Here is a 23,235-nt window from a genome sequence, read left to right on the forward strand (position 1 = left end):
CAGCTTTTTTGTGGACTGTACACATGTATTAGCTAGATTTGTTGTTACTGCATGATTTTTAGCATAATATTTTTTCTCCAAGAACATCCTGACCACAATTAAAGTAGAGGTTAGTCTCTCTGCTCCAGTCCACTGGCAGCCATTAATAACAACAGGTGTGGTAAACTTCACTCTAGGTCTCATCCTTCAGAAGAAATCATGAGGGTCCAGCCAACCCTAGGATTTAGCTATAGAGTAACCATGCCACAGATTTTTCAGTTAAAATACATTGAAAGTAGTGAAGACAGCTTTCTAGTCACTCAGTTTCTGACACTGCAGAGTGTCTCTGTATTGTGTTAAAAAAGAAGGTCATTAGCATTCTTTGTTCAGAAATTATGTCACTCTGCTTGGTGGTCGCATTGGAATGCTTTTTTTGTAGGAGTGACCTCCACAGACTTCTGAACTGTCAGTTCCATCCCTTATGATTATCTCTTGTGTTGCTTTGAATATTAATGGCACAAAGCCGTCCTTGTCTGCAGTGAGTACAATCCAAGAAGAGCCTACAAAAATTAAGCAAAAAAAGAAAATGAGTGTACTGCTCTGGTTATGTAAAATGTACAAGCACGTTTTTAAAAGTCAGCCAGCACAGGAGCAGAGCAGGCTTTCTTTTTGTGCACTAAAGCCTTATTACGCTAATGACATTAAGGTCTGACAATCCATGCTAAACACACCTTTGTGTAAATGCGAAGGGGGGCTGAATGAAACGTCTTGAAAGGTTTGAGGCATTTTGTCCCCTATTTAAATTAAGGTGAAAAACAAGGTGCATCTTTGCTAGTGCTGATAAACTGTAAGTATCTCCATTTTCTGAAAACTCAGCCAGCCTTTCCATACTGACTTTTGTTCTAGTGACATCTACTTCTGCTTATCCTTTTTGCTCATCTGCTCTACCCAAATGATGAAGAGATCATAAAAACTGAAAAAGTTGGCAAAGAAAATGATTGTGCTGTTATTTGTTCTAGAAGGAAGTAGGGGTTTCCATCTCCTTTGCTGTCAAGCCAAGATTGTTCAGTATGTTTTCAAATTCAAATAGCAAATGGAAGGAATTTACACTTTGAGGATGATTTACAAAAGATACCATGATTTACAAAAGATGGTTTACAACAGCTGATAGAATAAAATTTCCTGTCCTTTAGTTATTTATCGAATCTTCTCATAAAGAGAATGAACAAAATGTGAACGACATTTTTAATCCTTTTTTTCTGGAAAAAAAAAAAGAGGCAAGATTAAAAAATGAAGACATCAAAATCATTCAGGTTCACTTTCTATATTGCATAGAAGCAGAAAACCCCACCCTTTGTTTTTTACTTTCCTTTGCAAGTCAGCTTGAAAATGAAGCTGTATGTACTATATATATTTTTCTACTGATTCATCTGTTTCCTTTTGGAGTGGATATTGCCGTTCTTATAGAAAATAGCAAATTCTCTATTTGTCTTTTTTTCAGTCTGACATTTTATGAAAAAGAAAAAAATCTGTGGCAACTGAAAAGCATTGTGGGAGCCCTTGTATCACACATTTTTCTTAGAGCATATGATACTGTCATTACTGAGCAGGGGCATTAGCTGGGATCTGAGGTAAAGAAAGCCCTCTTATGTTCTGTTATTGAAATTTTTAATTTTGGGAGGTAAAAATGTGTTTTGAAAAGGAGTGTGAAAAAAGGAAGTGTAGAATAAAATCCAGGAGAACCATGTTTAATTGTTGTCAGTCACAACAAAGCATGTTCCAGGACAGGTCAAATCTCCCCTCCTTATACTATTACCAAAGCAGTATTCCAGGCTGCTACTCTTATTGCATGTTGTCATGTCACCTGTTACATCATAAGAAGATTGTCATTCCAAACCATGAATCTTTAATCTTCTACTATTAATACTTTCTTTCTAATTCTTGACAGACTTCAGATTCTGTAAGCAGTGGGCCTGAAAGGGGAAATTCTGCTGTCTGAATTGATAGTTACATTGTTGGTCAAATTGATAAAGCATACTCTTTTGTCCCACTCTTGGGACTTTTTATTTTCATCCATTGAAATGTTTGAAATTCTCTGTGTCATTGGTAACACTTGCTTTGAAGCATATCCCACAAAATATTTCAATGGTGGAAATACCTTGTGCAGAATGTAGTACCCTTTTGCTATGCAAAATTATTATGATGATGACCCGCCAAAAAGAGAGACTTCTGTGTGCTAATACCAGGGCACTATATGACAGGCTATATTTAGTACAGGTAATGGTATTATAGTCCTGAGCTTAAAGTGCACATGATGAGGCCAAGTTCATTGCTCATAGAACTCTGATGATCTTAATAGCCTTGCTGTGGGTATGAATTTGGCTTACAGCTTTGAACTTCTTTTTCCCAATATATTCCAGTTTAAGTGTTTATTCATAGTAAAAAATGCCAGGCTGTCATTGCGATACAAGCATGCTCTTCATTACGTTCCCTTTGATTATACAGAATTAAAGGATGGGAGTGATATTTTTAAACATCACATTTAATATTCATGCCTTGTGGGCAAAGGAAAGATTTAGCAATATAAACCTGTACTGGTCAGAACTGAATAAAAAGCTACATAACTACTTCTTAATTTTGCAGGATTTTGGTGAGTTTTAGAAAGATTCTTGTTTCCGTTTTTCTTTTTGCTGTCAAGAAACAGACTCAGTTTCAGAAAAGCCGAGCACCACATTGAACAGAAAGAGGGACATGTTAGGATGATTCTGAGACATTGTCTTTTTGATATCTCTGAAGTCTAATACAGGAAATTGAGGAGTGGTATTCTGCTAATTAAATATTAAATATTCAACTGTTCTATAGAGCTGAAAATAGGTTTTCTCAGACCCATTAGTTATTATTTTCACACTGAATTCTAAACCTCTTTTTTTCATTATGGGCATTTCTTCCCTAAATCAAGAACTGGAAGTACAGGTTAAAAATGGCATCCTCCGTGCCATGCAAGGGCAGAAGCCTGCTGGAAAATAGCTCAGGCATCTGCAGCAAGTGGTGTTTTTTTCATATATGCCTCCACTGCACTGTACAGTCAAGAGAGATTGTTGACAAAGATATGAAACCTGCATATCCTTATTTTCTGGTACAACTCTCAGAAACTGCTGTAAGCCAGGGGAAAACTGAAATGGCCCAATGTGTCTTGGATAAAGGCAGTTCCCCTGGTCTGTGTTGTATTTGTAGCCTTTTTTTTCATTCTTGTGGTCTCATCAACAACAAGGAGATAAGCAGAATATTAATGGCAGAATGGTGCATATTTTACATCTCTTTTTCCCACTGTCCTTGGTGCTAGCACCAGTAACATCCCAGGCCTGGTTTTCATCAATAAGTCTATTATACAGCTGTCTGGTATGTAACGGTCATTATTTAGAAAACTATAGCTTATATTATTGCTTTCCTTTTCTTTTTTATTTCACACAGAGTATACAGATTAAGCCAATGTATCTCAGCCGGTCAGGGGCTAAAACAAGGGGGAAGACAGAGAGTAATTTATGGATTTCTCAGTGTGGAAACCATGCAAGGAGATCATAATTACAGACAACTATTGTGTAGCATAAGATCATAATATACTTAGACTGTGATGAGAAAAGCCATCAGAAGCATTATAGAGAAATGGCTAAAAAATAACTGTACGTTGCTGAGAAGCTGGCATACATGAACAGGCAGGGATGAGATAATTCAGAGACCAGACTGGGGCTAGGATTTCCCTAGCTGCTTCTGTCCGTACAAGTTAATCAGTGGTGGGTGGTAGAAATGTGAGACTGGCAAATTAGAACATTGAGCTTCATTGTTTATCTTACATTAAAATAATCCCAAATGCTATGTGATACATACATATCATATTCTGAGAATGAATTTTTCTCCAATGTACTCTCTATTGTCAGGTCTGGGACATGCTTGTAAAGGTGGGCAAAGCAAAATGCCAAAAGGTCTCAAGGAAGCATTTCTGTTTGCAGGTAACACAGCATACTGATTATTTTCTCAGCCTTCCTCTGTAGAGGCATCTAACATATTACTCTGGTAATAGGTAGTCCTGCAGTTACTTAGCATTCAAGTGATTTCAAGAGACACTCTGCCATGTTTCAGACAAAGGAAGACACATACTTATCAAAAAAAGTTAGCTATCTCAGTTTACTACAGTATGGGGTAATTATTATACCACAAATGCCTCTTTTACGCTAAAAATCTCAGGCGAAACCAGATACCAGAAATAAAAAGAACATACCATGTTTCATTTCAATAACAGGCAGATCAAACAGCTGCTGGACTAAATTCAAATGGATCTTGCCATCACAGAGGAGAACATCTTTTGTTTCTTCAGTAACTGCTCCATTTGAAAAACTTTTCTTCAAATGCATGCATGTAAAAGAAAAAATCGTGTTAAAGGTTTAGACATTGTGCCTGAGTTCTTTCAACCATTCCTCTGCTCTTACTCCTTTCAGTTCTTTAGACATTCTGCTCTTTCTTTGTCTGTGCTACAATTTATAGATGACACCATCATGCAGTGCAATTCTAAGCACAATCTCATAGTCCCATGTGAAGAGGAATATGCCTCTTTTTTTTGCTTTGTGTGCTTATGCAGCTCAAAACTCCATCAGCCCTGTATATATAATGTATTAGGTCATGCATATATGTGTCCGTTGGGCCTTTCTACCTGAAGAGTCAATTCAGTGGAAGGGAATATATCATGCCTGGAATAAAGTTGTGCAAGATGCTACCAGAGCAAATGAGTACGCTGCTCAGTTTCAGTTGAACACGTGGGTGGTTTTGATAGTCATTGGTTAGCTATTCCACCCCAGTAAAATAACCTCAGTTCTGGCACAGAGAGAATTGCAGAGACTGGACATAGCAATAGTCTCTCTGAAAAGCTGTCATAACAAGGTAGCTTGGGAATCCTGTGACTTTCTTTGAGAGAGAGGGAATGTATGGACTCACAGCCCTGGAATCTGCTCTAACATTCACTAAAAGAACACACTTTAATATAAAGGTGTCATATTCGTGCTTCATGAAGTTTAGCTGGCCTTGAGAATCGACACCTTTGTGTTCTGTCATTCTGATTACTGCAAAGTGCAAGGACCACAAAATAGTTGAGCTAATACGGTTATGGAGTGGATATATATTTTCATTTACATCTTCCTATCTGCTATCATTTGAAAGTAATTTTAGCATTAAAAATTTTCCAGTGACTCAATGCCATTGTAAAATATATGTGACTTGGACATTTTCTTCTAAAGAAACTTGCTATACTTTGTCCTGTGAATTTCATTTTGTTCTTTCCTCTCCATACTTTCCACCTGTGTAGTTCCCATGTGTTACATTTTTTTTTTCCTTTGGCATCCCTTATGTTTACAATACCCCCAGATTTAACATATTTGTTATTTGAATGAACAGTCTGTGTATGTATCCCATTTCCTAGACCTTTCTGTTTTGTACATTCAGAAGGGATCCAAGTTAACGTTTTAGAATGGGTTGAAAAGATGTCATCTATCCTAATTCCTGTTCTAGTCCTACCCTGTCCGTGTTTACTTCATAGCCTTGAATCTTGCTAATATGAAACTTACAGTTGAATGAATTCACAACTGCATCTTCTATTTCTGTGCATAGTAATCTGACCTTTGACTAAATAAATGTCTCTTTTAATCCTTGTCTGTCTTTTGACTCAGTCGCTCTCTCAGTGAACACGTGCTTTTTTTGCTTTCTACATCAATCACTTTCATTTTTTGGTAGATAGTATGTATGATGTCATACAACCACATTGGATTCTATAAATCAGAATGTCTACCGACAGTTGCAAAAGTATTTTTCCCCACTCTATCATAAATTGGCCATGCAGATAGTCTATGGCTGATTGTTGTTTATTTATGTATTATGATTGATTGAAGATGTAAGAACTGTGAAAATATCTTTCCGTTAGAAACGTAAACTTTCCAATTTTAAAGGTCTTCTCATCTCTTTCCCCATTCAAAACAGCCAGAAGTTTGTTGCTGTGTAATTAATAGGGAAATACCTAAGGAATGCATCAAAGAAGTATCATTTTCTTAGTCATAAACCTATAGTAACTTTTTATTACTGCTGTAACTGTATAACAGAACTTCTTTGTCATTTTTAGGTCTCTTCAAATTATATAGTACTATATTCTATTGAACCTAAATACACTTAAAACTCAATGGGCTGAATGTTCAGCAATGAGCATGTGCTTTGCATTTACATTGCAAAGATACTATTTGCCTGTACAGGTATTTGTGTGAAGATTTTCATTGCTGCATATTGTGGATTAGTACATCTAACAACTACTTCATTTTCCTGAATTCAGGTTGAAATAGCAGAGTTTATTCAAACTTGTACTTCAGTTAATGAATTACAGAAAAATGTAGACTGTAAATGAGACATGCACATTGCCTTGACATGAGTGGTTCATTTTTTCACATAGATACACTTCAACTCAAGAATAACCAGAAAACAATCTAGCTCTGCCTCTGTTGACTTAAAATCAGTTGAATGGAAATGTATACTAAGGATGACTTCATTCTAGTATGTTTTCTACTTAGCCTTAAAAGTTGTTATTGGAACAGCCACTGGAAGTGGAAGACATTTTTGTATGTACAAAACTACATGGCATCTATCTTTTATACTAACCAGTTTTTCGAGTACAGAGCTCAAAGCTTAAGTTTCAGAGTTGTTTGTCTTTCATCACTTGTGAGCATTCATATTAGCCATTCTCTCTGTCTTTGTCATATACTTCTGTTTATAATGATAAACTTAATCATCTTTACATTTATTTTTGTCTGCTAGCAAATTCTGTCAGGTCAATAATCTTCCTCTGTTTTAATCTTCTAATTATTTAGCCTTATTTGTTTAATGTTTAGTTTAAGTGATGATAGCATGCCTTGTCTTTGAGGAATATGTTCACACACGTCATATCATATATTAACTGATTTAAACCCATGCCTTCTTGAGAGGTAGGTAACTGTTAGTATTCCATTTTTATAGATGATGAAATCATTACACATGGTGATTAGGAGATTCACTCAAGGTCATGCAAGTAATTTGTGACGGAGTTAGAAATGCAATTAAAATCTCACCTCAGTACTTCACATTTTCATGCCTTAACCCAAAGACCATTTTCTAGTCAAATCTAAATTTAATTCACCTCTTCCCAAAATATGTATCTGTGTTTTTGCTGTGTTGCTGTTTATCTCCAGTTGAAGCCAGAGGACTTGCCATTCTCAGATTAAAATCCCTTAATGATAGTTGTTTTATCCTAAACCAAAGTTTATTGGTAGATGAAGAACATATTAATCACAGAAGAAACAAATATATTTCCACATAGATGAGTGGATATTTTCAGATTAAGTTTCTTTAGCCAACTTCCTGTAGTATGTCAAGTCCAACTCTTCCTCAACAAAAATCCAACAGAAAGAAACGATCAATTCAAGAATTGCTTTCCTTCATCTGTGTCAGCCTGCCCCTTGATGAGATTTTATAGCCTATACAGGGTCTTCTGGGCAGCAGCCAGCGCATCGCAGCGTTGCCAAACTGTCTTTCAAAACTCATGTTTTGGAATGCAAATATATACGAGAAGAAAATAATTTACTAAGGCAAAAAAGGGTTCCTGGATTAGATGTATACACTGTATGTCTGCACAATAAATAAACACTTCTTTTATCACTTTTTTGAACCCCACTAAGCAGTCAGCTAGTTCTGCCTCTTGACCTTTTTCACTGTTTATCTTGTATTTCCTAATGCACTGCCTACATTTGCCTGGATGCTACGATCATCTTCATGAACTTAAATTCAACAACTGATGAAACAGTGAGGTAAATAAGAATATGCTACCCATCAGAATTGTTTTTACTAATGCTGGGGTAGTGATTGATTGCAGTTTGAATGTGTCTTTCTTGCACACGGATGTCTAGAAATGTAAAATGTTTTCCAGATGAGGCCCCACGGCTGTGCTGCCCAGTATTGCATTACTTACTGGATGTGCCTCACTGATGTACCTACAGACTGCCTTTGTTCTTTTCATAAATGTATCACATTTTTTGATTCATAGTCATCTTGTAGTCACTTAACACGTGCAAGCTTTTGTCATCCTTGGTTGTTTCCAGCTAATTAATATCCAGTTTATAGCAGAAATTCCTTCTATTAATCCTGGAATGTATCACTATGCACTTCATGTTAGTTCATTTCAATCATTTTTTTTTTATTCTAGATGCTCAGATCATCAAATTACAGGTGCGATATCCTGATCCTCTATTGAAAATACTACTGACGTTATGCCATACGCAGATTTTATTAGCATATCTCATCAGACCAGTAATGAAACTTTTAGATTAGTCTGAAGATCAATCATGAGAAAATCCACTAGTAAATTTCTTCCATTTTCTTTTATGTAACTGTTTACTATCTTCCTTCCAGCTAATTCCCCAACCATCTTACATTTCTTCTATTAATCCCTATTCTCTGCTGTTGAACAAATAATTTCCCCTGTGGCATGATTTCAGGTACTGTACTGAATTACAGGTATTTTAAATATTCTTCATATCCTTTGTGTTAATAATCTGTTCTTTTATAAAGGAAAGGTGTCAGGTTAGTCAGTCACATCTCTGCATTGTAAGATGAATAGTGCTGTAGTTGCCTAGAACTATGTTTTCATTTTCTTAGACCCTTGATTTCAGCTGTTTGTGTTGTACTTCAGTGGTAATTTCAGTTTTGATACCTTAGTACCCATTAGTCAGCTTTCTTTTGCCTTGCCCCCACGTTAATTGTGTGGGATGAGAAAACAACTAGTAAATTAAATAGATGTGGGGGTTCTGGCCCAGAAGGCAATGGAAAGAGAGTTAGATGGCTAAGGAAGAGCACTGAAGAGGAATGAGAACTATGATTTTTGACATTCGAAGTACTGTGTCTCATTAAGCCTTGTGCGACATTGCCACAGGTAGTATTTATTAGGTTTGGCAGCCTGCACTGCTCCCCTTTCCTGTCATGATTTCTACTGTTGCTGTGATTCCTGTTCGATTTTTGGTAGATCCTGATTTTATTTTGGTGGAGATCTTAATACCTTTGCTTGCCCTTACGTGGGACATTCCAACTGCAACCCTAATTAACCTGTCAGAGAAGCATAAGCCTGTAAGATGTTTACGTCTGAAGAGATCTGAGTTGCTCAGGGGTGCTTAAATCCCAGTGCAGTTTGCATTTATAGTGCACATCAGCATTTCAGATTATGAGATACTAGGATTTCTCTACTCTTGGCTCCCTGTTAATAGTTCTGCAACTACTGTTTCAGGTATATTGTCATCTAAGATATACCCTCTGTCCTCATGCTTGTGCTTCCATGATCTTCATGTTTTGACTGGGGTTTTTTTTAACTCAGATCTTTACTTCCTTTGCACAGTACAAAAACTTGGGTTCAGTTTTGACATTACATATTCCTTTTCCTTTGCGTCTATGTATCCAACAAACAAATCATCTGGTCTAATAAAAGGTATTGTGTCTCCTCTACAAACCCTGCTTGTCTGCTATTGATCAGTTTCAGAACGTTGTTAGAATTTGTTCTTAACAAATTCCTCAACCTCTGCTCAAAATGTTATCCATGCATTAATCACATCTTCTCTTGACTACTGCAGGTCTTTCTTTTACAGTCATCCTAAATCTCTTCCTTCTAAACTTCAGGATGGCTGACTAGTTTCTTACTCCAGGGAGCAGTCATATCACCTTCCTCTTCCATCATTTTCATGACTTTCTTTCTATTGCTCAACCCGAGTCAAAATTGCCCTTTGGATTTCAGAAAGGTTCATGATCTTATTACAGCTGATCATTGCAGCCTGGTCTTTGCTCATTTTACTGTGCCACCCTTACACCCCCCTTCTTTATCTCTACTTCATGTATTTCTATCAGAAGAACTTTATTTGCCATATGTTTGGATCCTTTCTATTCATCTCTCAGCTCTGTATAAAAAAATGGTTTATTTTATAGCTGACCTTGGCAATAAAGTTTCCCATAGTAAATTGTATGAAGATGCTATAAAAGTACAAATTGACTTGTATACAATTATTGGTAAGTGCTAAGAAAAGGAAATCATCGTGACTAATTGCTGAAAAGATATTTATTTCCTGTTTAATTATGCAATATATGCTCTCAGTGATATACATTTTTGACATAATACTGCTTGTGAGCAAAATGTAGGAGTTTTAAGAAATTCATCAGATTAAGATGAATCTTATTCCTCCTAGAGAGGTTTGCCTCAATGCCATTAATTTCAAATCCAGATTGGCTTTATTTCCACTGTAATTAGCTTTTGAATGAGGCTAGTTTAAATATTCTGCAGCTGTTTCTTTTCTGGGGGAAAAGGGTGATAAAAGTATCATTTTGCAAAATGAAACAGAAACAAATCTGTGACAGCTCCTCATATCTTCTTTTTTTTTTTTTCTTTTTAAAATAATAGCCTCTTACTGCGTCTGTCTGTCTGCCCTCCCACACTATCCTGATTCACAAGTCTGTATGTGATGAAAGAGCAATAATATTTGCTTTTCAGGGTTGAATGATCAAGTCACCTCTGGTGGCTGAATGCTATTACACGAGTGATAGTGCAGTGACATTTCCAAAGTGTGAGTGATCATGTTTTTCTTTTATGGCTATGCGCTACAAAGAATATAAATTCTGGTAGTACTGCATGGACATGACTTCAGAGGAGTTATAGGTAGGCTAGCACTAGCAGAATAAACAAAGGTTTTAAAGACTATTTAGTGAGCAGACATTATGAATTATTAAGTAATACATTCTCTTTTATATTATGGTTTTCTAAGCAGAACTGGAAACCCACATAAATACGTCAATGCTTCTGTACAACAGTGTTCGTAATTGTCTGTTAATTATTACTACATTTTTAACTATTATGTTTTAAACTTTCCTTTTATGTTATTAATGCATAAATACGGTTATGCAGTGCTGATCATTGTATTTTATAGTATAATAGATTTCTCAATCAAGATTGAGCCTCTGCCGTGCTGGGGATTATACAAACACTTAAGAAGACATGCACTTGGCACAAAAAGCTGAAAGATAATGGCCATATTATTGACTGGACTGCAGTGTTCCTAAAGCTTAGAATGTTTTCCACAGGCTGATATTTATATCATAAGGCAATAAAGCTATTTCCTGACTTTTTGCACTGTGAACACAGAGCCTGGCTGGAACCCACAGCCCAGCTGGTCTCTGAGCTCACAGAGCGCTAATCAACTCCTGAAGGAGGAACAAGGTTCAGATGTCTGAATCCAAAGTAATCAAAACAACTATTTTCTGAGAAAATTATTAGCTGCCTATGAAGCAAATATTTCCCTGTCTGTCTGGAGGCCTTTTTGCCATCAGTCTATTTTTCATTATTTTTTGGCATCATGCTGTGATCCTGTTAGATTTCAGAAGAGGGGCTGAACTATGCAAGGCATTAGTTGAGACTTACACAGAAAAGCTATGTGTGTCGGAAAGACATTAAGTGGCACTTTTTCTGAGTCATTATAATGCGGTACTAGTGGTGCTTTCTGCTGGCTCATCGTGAAACTAACCTGGTCAGGTAAATAAGACTCTTCCTTTTTAAATGTAGTTAGTCTAGCAGTACTTTAGAAGCACTAATTTTTTTTTTTTTGCTTCCAAAGAAAAAAACAGGATAAATAATTCGTACTCCTTGTACAAGCAAACGTGCACAGTGACTTCAGATCTTAGATTAATGTCACGTGTCACAAACAAAACTTCTTTTTGGAAAGGTTAATCCAATTGAATCCAAGAGATAGGGCTGCTTGCTAAATAAATAAGTTGATTTATGTTAAGAAATTAGAATTAATTTGAACATGCTGGAGAACAGAAGGGCTTGCTTCTTGGCAAATAAAATCCTAAATTATTTAAAATAGACATGTGGCTTTTTTCACCAGAATTTGTATAATGTATTCAAGTTAAATTATTGACTAATTCAGATCAAAAGCTTTGCTTTTATCCAGAGTACCTAACATACTAGAATCTGCTTAAATACCAAGTAAACAATTGCTAAAAAGTAATGCATATGATTGAATTGAGTCACCATTCCCTTAATGAGTGTTTAAGGGAATGGAGTACTTACATGTCTGTATGGATTCCTTTAAAGTAAAAGGAAGTCAAATTTGTTTGATAAGTACATACTTCAGCATCATCACAATGTAATGTATTACTTTGACATAATGCTGCTTATGTTGCAGTAGATAAGAATGCATTTATAATTGGCATCTACATCCTGAAAGGGACCCCAGTTTTAGCAGCAATATCACTAGCATCAGCATGACCAAAAATATTATCAGTATAATGTTAGTATTACTGCAAATAATACTAAGAATAATAGCCAGACATAATTACCCACCCTACATTCCTTAGTTGAAATTCTTATTGAAGCCAGTAGGAATTTTGCTAAATCATGGGTGGGATAGGAACATGATGATTTGACATTCATCTATTTATTTAATGAAATTATAATTACATATTGACAGATTTCTTTTTTCAGAAAATTTGAAGTGGTAATATGTTTTACAAATTGAGTATGTCCAGCTCTGTGAAGATTAGTGGTGAGAAATTAAAGTAGAAATAAGACAACTTCATGTCATGCCCATCTGAATTTTCCATAAATTGAAGATTCAATACTTTGTTTCAGCCTTCATGAAAGTCTAGCTATCTTCAAACTTTGGATTTGAGCTTGGGTTTGAATTTATTATGTTCTGTACCACCCTACTGATAGATTCATCTCTACACTAAACTAAACCTTTTGTATATTAACAACTGTTTGGCTCTGTTCTCTCTCTTTGGCAGATGGACACAAAATCAGCTAGTATCCAAGACAGTTGTACATAATCAAAGATGACTCAATAGACACAACTCTCCCATGTGAAGTATCCTCTAAGTTACCCACATCACCCTGAGTTATTGTTTCAATGACAAATTATAATACCATTTTAGATTAAGCTTGATGCCAAACTCAAGTTACGTTTCTCATGGGTTGATAAGAATTAAACTGCATCCTCTTGATTTAAAGCTAAATAAATACAAGATTGTTTAAAATGTCAGTGTCCTATCACAATATTTTTAAGCTAAGAAAAAAGTTACCTGGTAAGTGATATGAACGACGGGTGGTTCCTGTGAACATGGATAGGCTAAAGATATCCTCCTCCCATTTTTAGCAAAGTCCATTATTTCAGAAAGACTCAGTTGTAACTCATTGAAGCTGCCACAAAGTCTTTCTAAATTTCTAGATATGTGACTCATTCCTCTTTCACTTGGCAAATTGTTGTTTTTAGGAGAATTTGATGTTTCTTGGATCACATTGAACTGCACTTTAGGGGAAGTCGGTGTGCTGGAAAGCCTGGTAGGTGTTCCAAAACCAAGGAGAGACACTGAACGATTGGTAGGTTCAGTATCCAACGTTTCCAAGGCCACTGAGAGGTCACCTGGGAGCCTTTTTTCATCCAGGTCACTCACACTTGATGAAGAGCTCTGCTCATAACTAGGGCTCTTTACTTCTTCGATGAGTCTTCTCCTGCCACTAGGAGATTGAATAACTGCGCTTCTTGGTATTAATAGCTCCCTGCTTTGAGGTTGGTCTTCTGTAGCAAGATTTTCAAAGAACTTTCTTTTTCCAGGTATATTAACAGAGGATTCAAAGTTATAAAACATATTCTGCTTAGTCTCAGGCAGTGCTGAAGAATCTTCTTCCAGCATCAATTCTTTGATCATCAGACGCATTATATACCTGTCTGAACTTGAAGATGGAATGAGACTAGTCTCAGGGAACTTTTGCTTGCCAATCAGAATCAATAGCAGTTTATCTGTCAAAAAGCACAGGCCCTTTGGTCTTTCATTTTTTTCCAGCTGGATTTGTTGAATATGAGGCATGCAGGAAGAGGTTACTGAGTACACTAAAACAATGTTGGAAGTATTAGAGGCTACTGCCACAATCTGAGCTCTAAGGTCAAAAGCCATTATATCAGGAACCAGAATACCTGGGATGGTGACTTTTCTGGTGGTGGTTACCTTCCTCTCAAAAGTCACCAAGATCAGGTGAGAAGAATCTTGACCATTTGATGCTGCAGAGTCTTTGCGTCTCAGAGTAATAAGAGGACTGGGATCAGACCGACGGTGGTTTGCAAGGATATGGGTTAAATCCACAGGACCTGATGAAGAAGAAGCAACTGAATCAACACCTGATTTATCTGAATCTGTGGACTTTCTTCGCAGGTCCATGGAGTATTCCTCATCACCAAGCACCAGAGCAGACTGTGAGATTAAAGAACAAGTTTCTGTACCAGATGGCATATCAAATGCAATGCCTGCATTCAAACCACAGATACTATCTAAAGGAAGCTCAGTAGCTACAGCGATTTGAAAATCCAGTGTGGCTTCTATAGCACAGATATAACCTCTCACATCAAAGACTGGGCAAAAGGAGCAGGTATTTAGAGTTTTCTGAGCATCATCCCATATGTAGGAATGCAGGGCACTGCCTATCGCAACTACTAAACGATTACCATCTTTAGTCCAGCAAGCACAGTGGATAAGCCCACTGCTTTTGATATCTGCCTTAACTCTAGTATTGTCAGTACGAACAGCATGCAAGACTGAAGCATCTCTTTTTGTAAGCACAGCCAAGACTTCCTTCTTTGGATGCCAGACACAGCCCTGGGAAAGCAGTGGAAATGGCTCACCAACTTCACAAGTCTGAGAAATCAAGGGTTTGTTCTTCTCTGCAGTGCTGTAGCACAGCTGCCAAACACTAACGTGCTTTTTATGCTGCACAGCGAGCAGAGCTGGGTTGTCTGTAGAGCAACATGGGCCCCAGTAAAGCCCATGAACATGTTCAAATTGACCAACAACACTTGAGTCTCCAAACTTTAGCTCTCCATTATGATAGTATAAAGCAGTCAGTATCACTTGCTTCCCATCTGTCCAGGCAATTCCATGCACGGGGTGGATGGCCTGATATAAAGCGTTGAGGCCAGTTCTCAGCAGTTTTGCCTTTCCCAGCTCCATCTTTTACAGCTTTCTGTCTACTGGTGGTTGTTCCAAAGTAGAGAATCCATGGAATTTGCTTGCAGATCACAATGAGGAAATTTTTTTCTCGTATCTCCTTCCCTTCCTTTCCAGAATCAAGCTGTTTTTTCTGCTAATAATCCAAGGGCCTATATTGTGAACTCCTTCCCAGTAAGCCTGCAGCTGCTCTTCTAAGTATAAATCCATGCCAAAGCTGCTTTTGCTATGTCTTTTCCTGGGAGGAGTTAGCATCTTCATGTGATGGCTAACAAGGTTTAACCAATTACTGTACATTTTCGTAGAAGTCTATTTTTAACTCTTCACTGTTGGGAGTATATTTAAAAATAACACTCTAATACCTTGACCTTCAGCGAATGAAGGTCTTTGGTGAAGGCTGGAGAGAGATCACACACTGTTAAGCCTAAGTATTAAGCTACAGCCTGAAATAATGACCTGACACTTCTTTCAGCCAGCCTTTGGAGGATAAAAGAAGATTTAAACATACCTGAGAATTGTACAAGGCAGATTGCAATCTCTGATGGACAGCATCTTTCAAAGATACAAGATCCTAAGTGGCTATGAAACAAAACTAGAAAAAGGAAATCATGCTCTGTTCTGTTAGTAGTTACAAGAGAATGAAGGAAGGTGAGATTTGAAAAAAAGCAAAATAGTCTAGAAGCAAAGACAACTGATCAGTGTTCATTTTACCAGGACAGATTTCCTGCCTACACATACATATTGATTTCTTTCTTGGTTTTCCCAGCCACCTGTATCTGAGGACTGTTCCCTCCTCATATAGCCAAAATGCAAAGAGGAAACCAAAGTTTTCCTGTTTCCATAAACTCTGCAGTTTCTACATAACAACATAACACCATGCAAAGATCCTTGAGTTGACAAAGACCCAACCAACAAACTCATGTAATACAGTTGGGCTGTGTGAAGATGCGCCAATTTGTTTTGGCTGTATTGTTTCAGGACCAGAGCTGATTCAGATGGACTACCTTGGGTGTCTCCATTCTTCCCTCCTCAGTGCATCCTTTTCTGGGGTTAGCTTGGACAGAGCTTGCATATCGCTGAACATAAATTGTGAGGGTGGGATTCATTATTTAAATATAAGCAACCATGACTATTTTCAATGCCCTAGGATATCCGAGACAGCCATGCTGGGCTGGCAGATATGGCATAGGACTTACAGAAAAGTAGTGCCATTCTGGAGTGGCAGCTGGCAACAGAGATGATCCCTAGATAGTCCCTGGACTGTCTAAGATGGCATTAGAAGCTTATATACAGGTAACTGAATCCCATCCTCAGCATCTTTTTGTAGTTCTTGTTTTGCCAGCATCTCCTTTCTGCTTTGATGTAACCTGTGTCTCTTGCTGTTTACATAAAAAAAATAATGTGAATAACTGAGACTGGGGCAGAGGTTTACAAATTATCAATATAATCACTATGATTAAAGATGTAAGACTTAACTATACACATTCTGCATCTTTGGCTGATCTATACTTTATATATTTTTATAGTACTACCTGGGAAAAACAGACCTCTTATTGAAAGCAGTTGGACCTCTGTTGTAAGAATTTTTTTAGTATCCTCTTTCCAGGTGTGTATTTACTGAGGGTGGTGAGTACCAATAAAGAACTCCAAATTTATGTAAAGCAATCATACCATATCCTCATTCACAGCTAATTGGTTTTTGTAGATTATTTCATGAAGATTACATTCAAAATCAAAACTTTTTTATATTCATTAAGGACAAGTCAGCAGTCATGACTGGAATAGGTAAAAATTAAAAAGTTAAATATGCAGGTTGTAAGATCTCTTTTTATGCAAGACTCCTAAATTTTTGGCCCCTGTCTGTGCTTGGAGTGAAACCGTGTTTTTTAGTGATATTACCTTACCTGTTACTGACACAGATGCCCGGGCCATGCTTAAGATGCCACACTGCCATACCTATTTCACTAGGAGCTCTAACTATTCTGCACTTCATTAAAGTGGTAGCAGGATTTTTCTTTCATATATTAGTGGTCACATTTTACCCATAGTAGTTATAATGACTAGATTACATTAAAATACAATCCCAGCAGCTCTTACAGATTTGCAGAGTCTGTGTAAGATATTTTTATTTTGCTTTAAAATAGCGCTGCTATGCTGCTTTGCTGTCTTCTGGATGTATTTTACTGAAACGGATAAAGCTATTCTTTAGCACAGCCATCTCATGTACATTCTGAATGGTCCTTTAAATACCAGAACAAAACTGTGTTGCAGCTGGATTCTAGCAACTTAAAATGTGTTTTGGATGCAGAAATTTCTGCCTCAGTATGACTGAAATGCTCAGAAGATGTTTCGCTAAGGATGATGTGTGTTCCGCCAGCTATGCAGACTTCTTGAGATCATGGACTACTTGTGTGGAAGACTGGACATTCTTTGCTGGTTTTTTTCACTTCATCATCTCTCACAGCATGCACCTGCTCTTCAGCAGTGTCTGTGACATTGTCAGAGGGCAACACAAGGCTGAATCTATGAGATTTGCCAGTAACAGAATCATCCTCAATTTTGGAATTAAGGGTGCCCCACAAAGACTGAGGTCTTGAAAAATATTTGTAGCAGAGCCATGGTGAGGTTTTCATCTAGCTCTGAAAGCATTAGGAAATAGTACTTCATCTGATGTACTTATGTTTATTTCTTGATAATTCTCCAAAATACTCAGATACAAAAATGACAACATCCACAAAGTTTCACTGGCATGGTAGTGAGGTGATGAGGTAGTGAGGCATGGTATATTGACAGCTGATTTCTGCTTTGTCCAGCGTTAAGATCTTTTTTTCCCTAAACCCTAGCACCTTCAGTTCACCAAGATTATTTACCTCCTGCATCCTATCACATAACATCTTTATGGTAAAATTTTTCTAGAAAGTCTGAAGCAAATCAATAAAAGTGCTTAGCAGATAAGGAGTCACACTCTTCATTTAAAGCAAAGGAGGTTCAGAGATCTCTGACTACAAGGAACATTTGTAATACAACTTCAGTGAATGTGAGATGATGCCCACTAGAAACCAGACTCATGGAGAGACACAAAACCTTTGACGAGTTTGCTATAGCCTTTTTTTTAATTCTCTAAGGCCCAGTGTTCCTTGGAATCTGCAGGGTTTGGACACATCACAAGGCCTATTCTGTAGCAATTGAATTTGACCCTCAGACTCCATTGGGATAACACTTGAGGATCTCAAGGAAAACTTCCACCCATGGTTCATTCTGTGTTTTTTCGGTGGGAGAGAATAATGTGGGCAAGAAACTTCTGTGTGAACAGAATCGTTTAGTATCTCCATAAATACTATACATGAGGAAACTAATTTGAGATAAAATTACCTTTCAGAGTGTATCTTTAAAAAACTATGTAAATAATGGAAGACTTGTAAAATATACAAAGGGAAAAAAATGTTAAGTTATGCCATGATTGCAGAATTTAAATAAGTTATACTTGGGATCAAAGCAAATTCCAGATGCAGGCACAAGGTGAATGAAAGAGACAATGAACTTTTGTTTGTCACAGCCTCATTTTTAAAAACAGGATAAAAATAGAGCAGAGAAAAAAGAAGTTCCCCTCATTCAGCTAGCATATTTTTTCCGGAAACTGGTAAAACATTTAAATAAGATTTCTGTATCATCTTGGCATGCACAGATCTATATAGCATACATTCAAAATAAAGGCCACTAACTGAAAACTGCCCTGGCAATACTACAGTTTTCCTTTAAGACCCAGGAAAGCAATGCGAGGAGTCATCTGATAGTAATCTGAGACACTCCAGTGAGCAACCACAGTCTTTACACTGATACTGAGCTAGATTCTGATCCTATTAGCATCTCTGTGCCTCTGATTAACTTTGGTATAACTCAGATCAGAATGTCACCTGTGGTTTAAACAAGGTGTTTCAGCTGGTGGCACCTTGGCTGGCTTTGTCCTGCAGAGTGATTCCAGCCAGCCAGTGTCTGTCGCTTTGGAGGAGATGGTTGTTAGAAGTAGCATACGAAGTCCAAAACTGAACACCACCCACCAAGCTGCTCATAGCTGTTAGTTAGTGACCATGAGTTCCCGTGGTTCGTAATGAATGTTGGAAAATTAATCCAGCCCTCATCACTGCAGACATTGAGCTACCCTTTTTTATAATACTGATTTTATATTGCTGTTTTCCCCCATTGCTATACTTACTATTCACCTGTCTTGGGAAATGGTGAATACATTTTGTGTTCAATATGGATCAGAGCTAATGAGTTCCAGGTTCTTAAATATATTTACCTGTCAATTTCTTGTCCAGTGGGAGATCGGTAATTAAATATCTCTGTGGAACTGAGTTCAGTGCCTTGCTGGAAAAGCTGAGATTCAGACTTCATTTTCTCTTTATTAGTGGTAAAATAACTCTTTCTGGGCTAAATCTTACTTCAAGTTAATTAAATTGATGTTAATATTCCTGGTGACTTCAGAGGAAGACAGATCCAGCTCAATATGTAATAAAAACGTAAGAGTAATAATTTTTCTAATACTAATTTGAGTTGACTTTATAAAATGTCTAATGCTTTGTGGTATTTTTACTTAAAAAATATTTCTATTTAAAGCTACTCACCATGATTTCACCAGTTTAAGTTGATGTGTCATTTAGTTCAATACTTTCAAGAAGCTTGAGTAATATATTTATTTTTCCACATTGACATTTCTTTGCCTTGAGATCTGATTTAAAAAAATAGTTATCTGTCACAAGCTAACTGGAACAGAATGTAAAAATGATGCACAGTTAATAAAGATAAAAAATACGTAATCTGTCAGAGCAGATCTACTGATCACACTATGTAAATCAGCATTCTTTTGACAGTGATATGTCTGTATGCTGTTACTGCTCTCAAAATGGGATTTAAGCCACTAGCTAGCACATTTTTCTATGTATGTCACATAAAGTGGGAAAGATCTAATGGAAGACTGTATTTTTTACATAAATATATTGAAGAAAACTGTTAAGAAGTTAGGTTAATTAAAAAAAACATGCAAATTATTATGTAAAGGTAAGGCCCTGATCTTTTTTATGCAGGCTGTATTCAGACTAAGACTACTGAAGGCACGAAAGTCACAGCTTCTTTCTAAGACTGTTTCTTTTATTCTTGCAGTGCTGTGGTCTTACCCTTCTGGCGTGACTGCCTGGGCCAAATGTAACAGGCTAGCTTGATCTGTCATCTGCTAAATAGAGGCATCTAGTATGGGGACACGTATGATGGAGGAGACACTGCTGGAGTACAGACAAAAGTTTTGCAGCTTCTTCTAGAAGTTCATAAATTCTGTGAACTCACTTCCATGCTCTGTGATGTGCTGCTAGGCGGCAACTTTCCAAATGTCGTAAGTATATGACTGACTGCGAGTCCTCTGACATGTAGCCTCCAATTCTCTGAAATCCCCCTGGATCTCAGGGAAGCCACCAGAGATGCTCCATGATATGATTCCAACCTGAGCAATCCATCAGTCATGCAGGAGTGTTGTCGCCAGTCCTCTTGATATTTGTGGTTCTTGGAACTCCCTCTGTTCTGTAACAGAAAGGCAACTATCATGCAATTCTAATATAGCAGTCCAGCAAGTTTGGGGGTGTAGAGTTGGCAGAGCATTTGTTAATCTCCCAAGCCTTCCCTTTTGTGGTTTAGAGTGAGACTCTTGTGGTTCACTGGGGTGGGGAGAAGAGAACCAAATCTTTTCAGAAGGCCACTTCATTCTTGCTCCCAGCAAGACTGTTCGGCTCAATGCTTTTCTGGCTTTCACAATGCTAAAGCAAAATAGGTGAGGAATTAGGAAGGAAAGCACACAAAGAGTGGTTATGCAAACATGGTCACAGAGAATGAGACTCATTTCTCATTTAATTGTAGGGGTGGGATTCATCTCACGAATTAACATTTCTGCGTTGAGATATATACATATGTATGGCTGCCTACATGAAAGTAGTACCCAAGCTCCCATTGGGCAACAGAGTTAAGCCTCAGCTCTGTAACATATCTCTGACATACACACTTTAGACAGACCCTGCTTATTGATTTGCTTGAAAGTCAGTGGTGAGAAACAGACACTTTTAGGGCATGATTCATTCCATCCTGAAGTACCTAAAATAGATAAATGACTCTTGCTTTATGAGTCTAGCTGAAGTACTCAGATAGGACGTGGTTATGGACAGATGAATGCCAAGGAATGGTTGCATAGTCATTACAGGCATGTCTGTTATAACTAGCACATTTATCAATGATCAGCCCACTGATAGCTCTTTCTAGAGCTACATGCTTCCTACCCACATCCTTCCCACTGCCGAATGCCCTCTCTGTCTCAAACCACTATTTTGTGACTTAATACTCCCATATGTATATGCCAGTCTCCTGTGATTGCTTTATAAAGCAATCAAGTTTTCGATGGTGTTCTTAAAAAGGAATATTTCCTGAGCTTGAGCTGGGTTTGTGTGGAATAGAATCATAAAGGAAAGTGATAGAAACTCCAGTACTTATGTTAAAAAAATTAGACTAGACAGAAGAGTATGAAATGTTCTTTAGGGAACATTCCTGTTTTGGCAAAGAGAGGGAATGAATGATCTAATAGGTCTTTCCATCTGTAAATCAACATTCAGCTTCCGAATTACACCAGTCTTTTTCTTTCATAGGCATTAAATGTATTAGTTTTTGAAGACATCTCTTATTAGTACCTTCTTTTTTACATGATGAGGTAAGTTGATACTTTTGAAGTGATATTTTTATCATTTGCACCAAACACGTCAGATAACTTAGGAACTTCTTGCATGGCTAAATGCTCTTTGCTATAGTGTGCATGCTCAGTTAGAGCACTCTGATTTGAAAGCCCATTGTGACCTGAAGAAGAACAAAGGATAGTAATATTTTTAGCAGATACCTATACCTATAGGTATTTTTAGCAAATACCAATTTATCCCAGCTTGATAATTTGTAAAGGTCACTTAAACTGTCTGTACTGGGAAAATAATTTATTATTGTAAAGGAACTCAGGACACTATGAGCCTTACGTAACCCTGTTTTGAAACTGGTTGGTTGACAGTGTAGAGAGTCAAACTCTTAGCAACATCTATGTTGGAAAGTGCACTAGAAAGCAAATTTCGTAAAGTATATCAGAATCAGTTGCTTCTGAAACATGTGGATTCTAGTATCTATTCAAGCAGTTAAACCACAGTGGAGAATATTGATTGAGAAAGATCATAGAGTCTCTCTCTGAATCTAATTTTGTTTGATGTATGAGGTGTGTATGATGATAACACTTCTGATGGTCAGGTTACGTGAATAGTTTTGCTGTTGCTGTCACTGGTAGAGCTGTCCCACTTTAGGGATGATTATGGGACAATTTCAGAAGTATTTGAAGAGATCTGCCGCCCAGCTGTATTTGGAAACTCTCATAACAACTCACCTTTGACTTTGTCTTCCCTAGAAATGTTCTTGCTAGTAAGACTTAGCAGGATCTCCCTACCTCTCCCCCCATGATATAGACAAATATATTGGTGAATGCGTTCTAACACAAACCTGATAATTAAAATGAAACAGTGGTAACATTGTGCTGCTATCCACCTGCTTTTTTAAATAGTTCATCTATAACGTTCTGTGTAGGCTGAAACAGACCCGTAGGGGACGACAATTTTAATCCATAACCCTTAAGATAGTTTGTTAGATAGAACTGTATTGAAGGTCCTGTGGAGTCTACATTTTTACTGAAAGGCTGCAATGGCTTTGTTTTGGCCTTCTGTTTTGTCTCAGATAAGGCCTTAATTTAGAAGAAAAAAAAAAATACTGTCCTACATCACTAGGAGGAAGGATTAGAAATTTTTCCACTTGAGAATCAGTTTAAGCCTAAATAGCTGTTCTCCAGGATCCAGCCACCTTGACTCCATAGGTGGAAAACCCAGAACAGCTGACTCAGCCTTGCCTTTCTCTAAAAGAGCTAAAGGCCAAATGCTGGGTCAACCCTGATGAGGAGCTGAATACCAGAAAGATTAGTGTTTGTCCTAGAGATGAATGTAAAAAGCCTGTGATTTTTAGTGGCTGCTGTTGATCTGTTGTCACTTACCTGGAGTTAAAGCTGCCCCTGGAGTAACATGCAAAAAACCTCCCGTCTTTTTACAATCTTTCTGT

The 23,235-nt window shown here is 37.4% G+C and overlaps 1 protein-coding gene across 1 annotated transcript; it reads right to left on the bottom strand.

Moving 5' to 3' along the window:
- Window positions 1–372: 372 nt before the first annotated feature.
- Window positions 373–15,069, bottom strand: LOC104252192 (WD repeat and coiled-coil-containing protein). The gene is made up of 3 exons (XM_009811705.2): window positions 13,150–15,069; window positions 4,256–4,376; window positions 373–539 (listed from the first exon to the last, which is right to left on the bottom strand). The coding sequence occupies exons 1-3, from the start codon at window positions 15,067–15,069 to the stop codon at window positions 373–375; spliced, it is 2,208 nt and encodes a 735-aa protein (XP_009810007.1).
- Window positions 15,070–23,235: the final 8,166 nt, after the last annotated feature.

The sequence above is a fragment of the Gavia stellata genome, chromosome 2 (assembly GCF_030936135.1).
Source record: "Gavia stellata isolate bGavSte3 chromosome 2, bGavSte3.hap2, whole genome shotgun sequence".
Taxonomy (NCBI): Eukaryota; Metazoa; Chordata; class Aves; order Gaviiformes; family Gaviidae; genus Gavia; species Gavia stellata.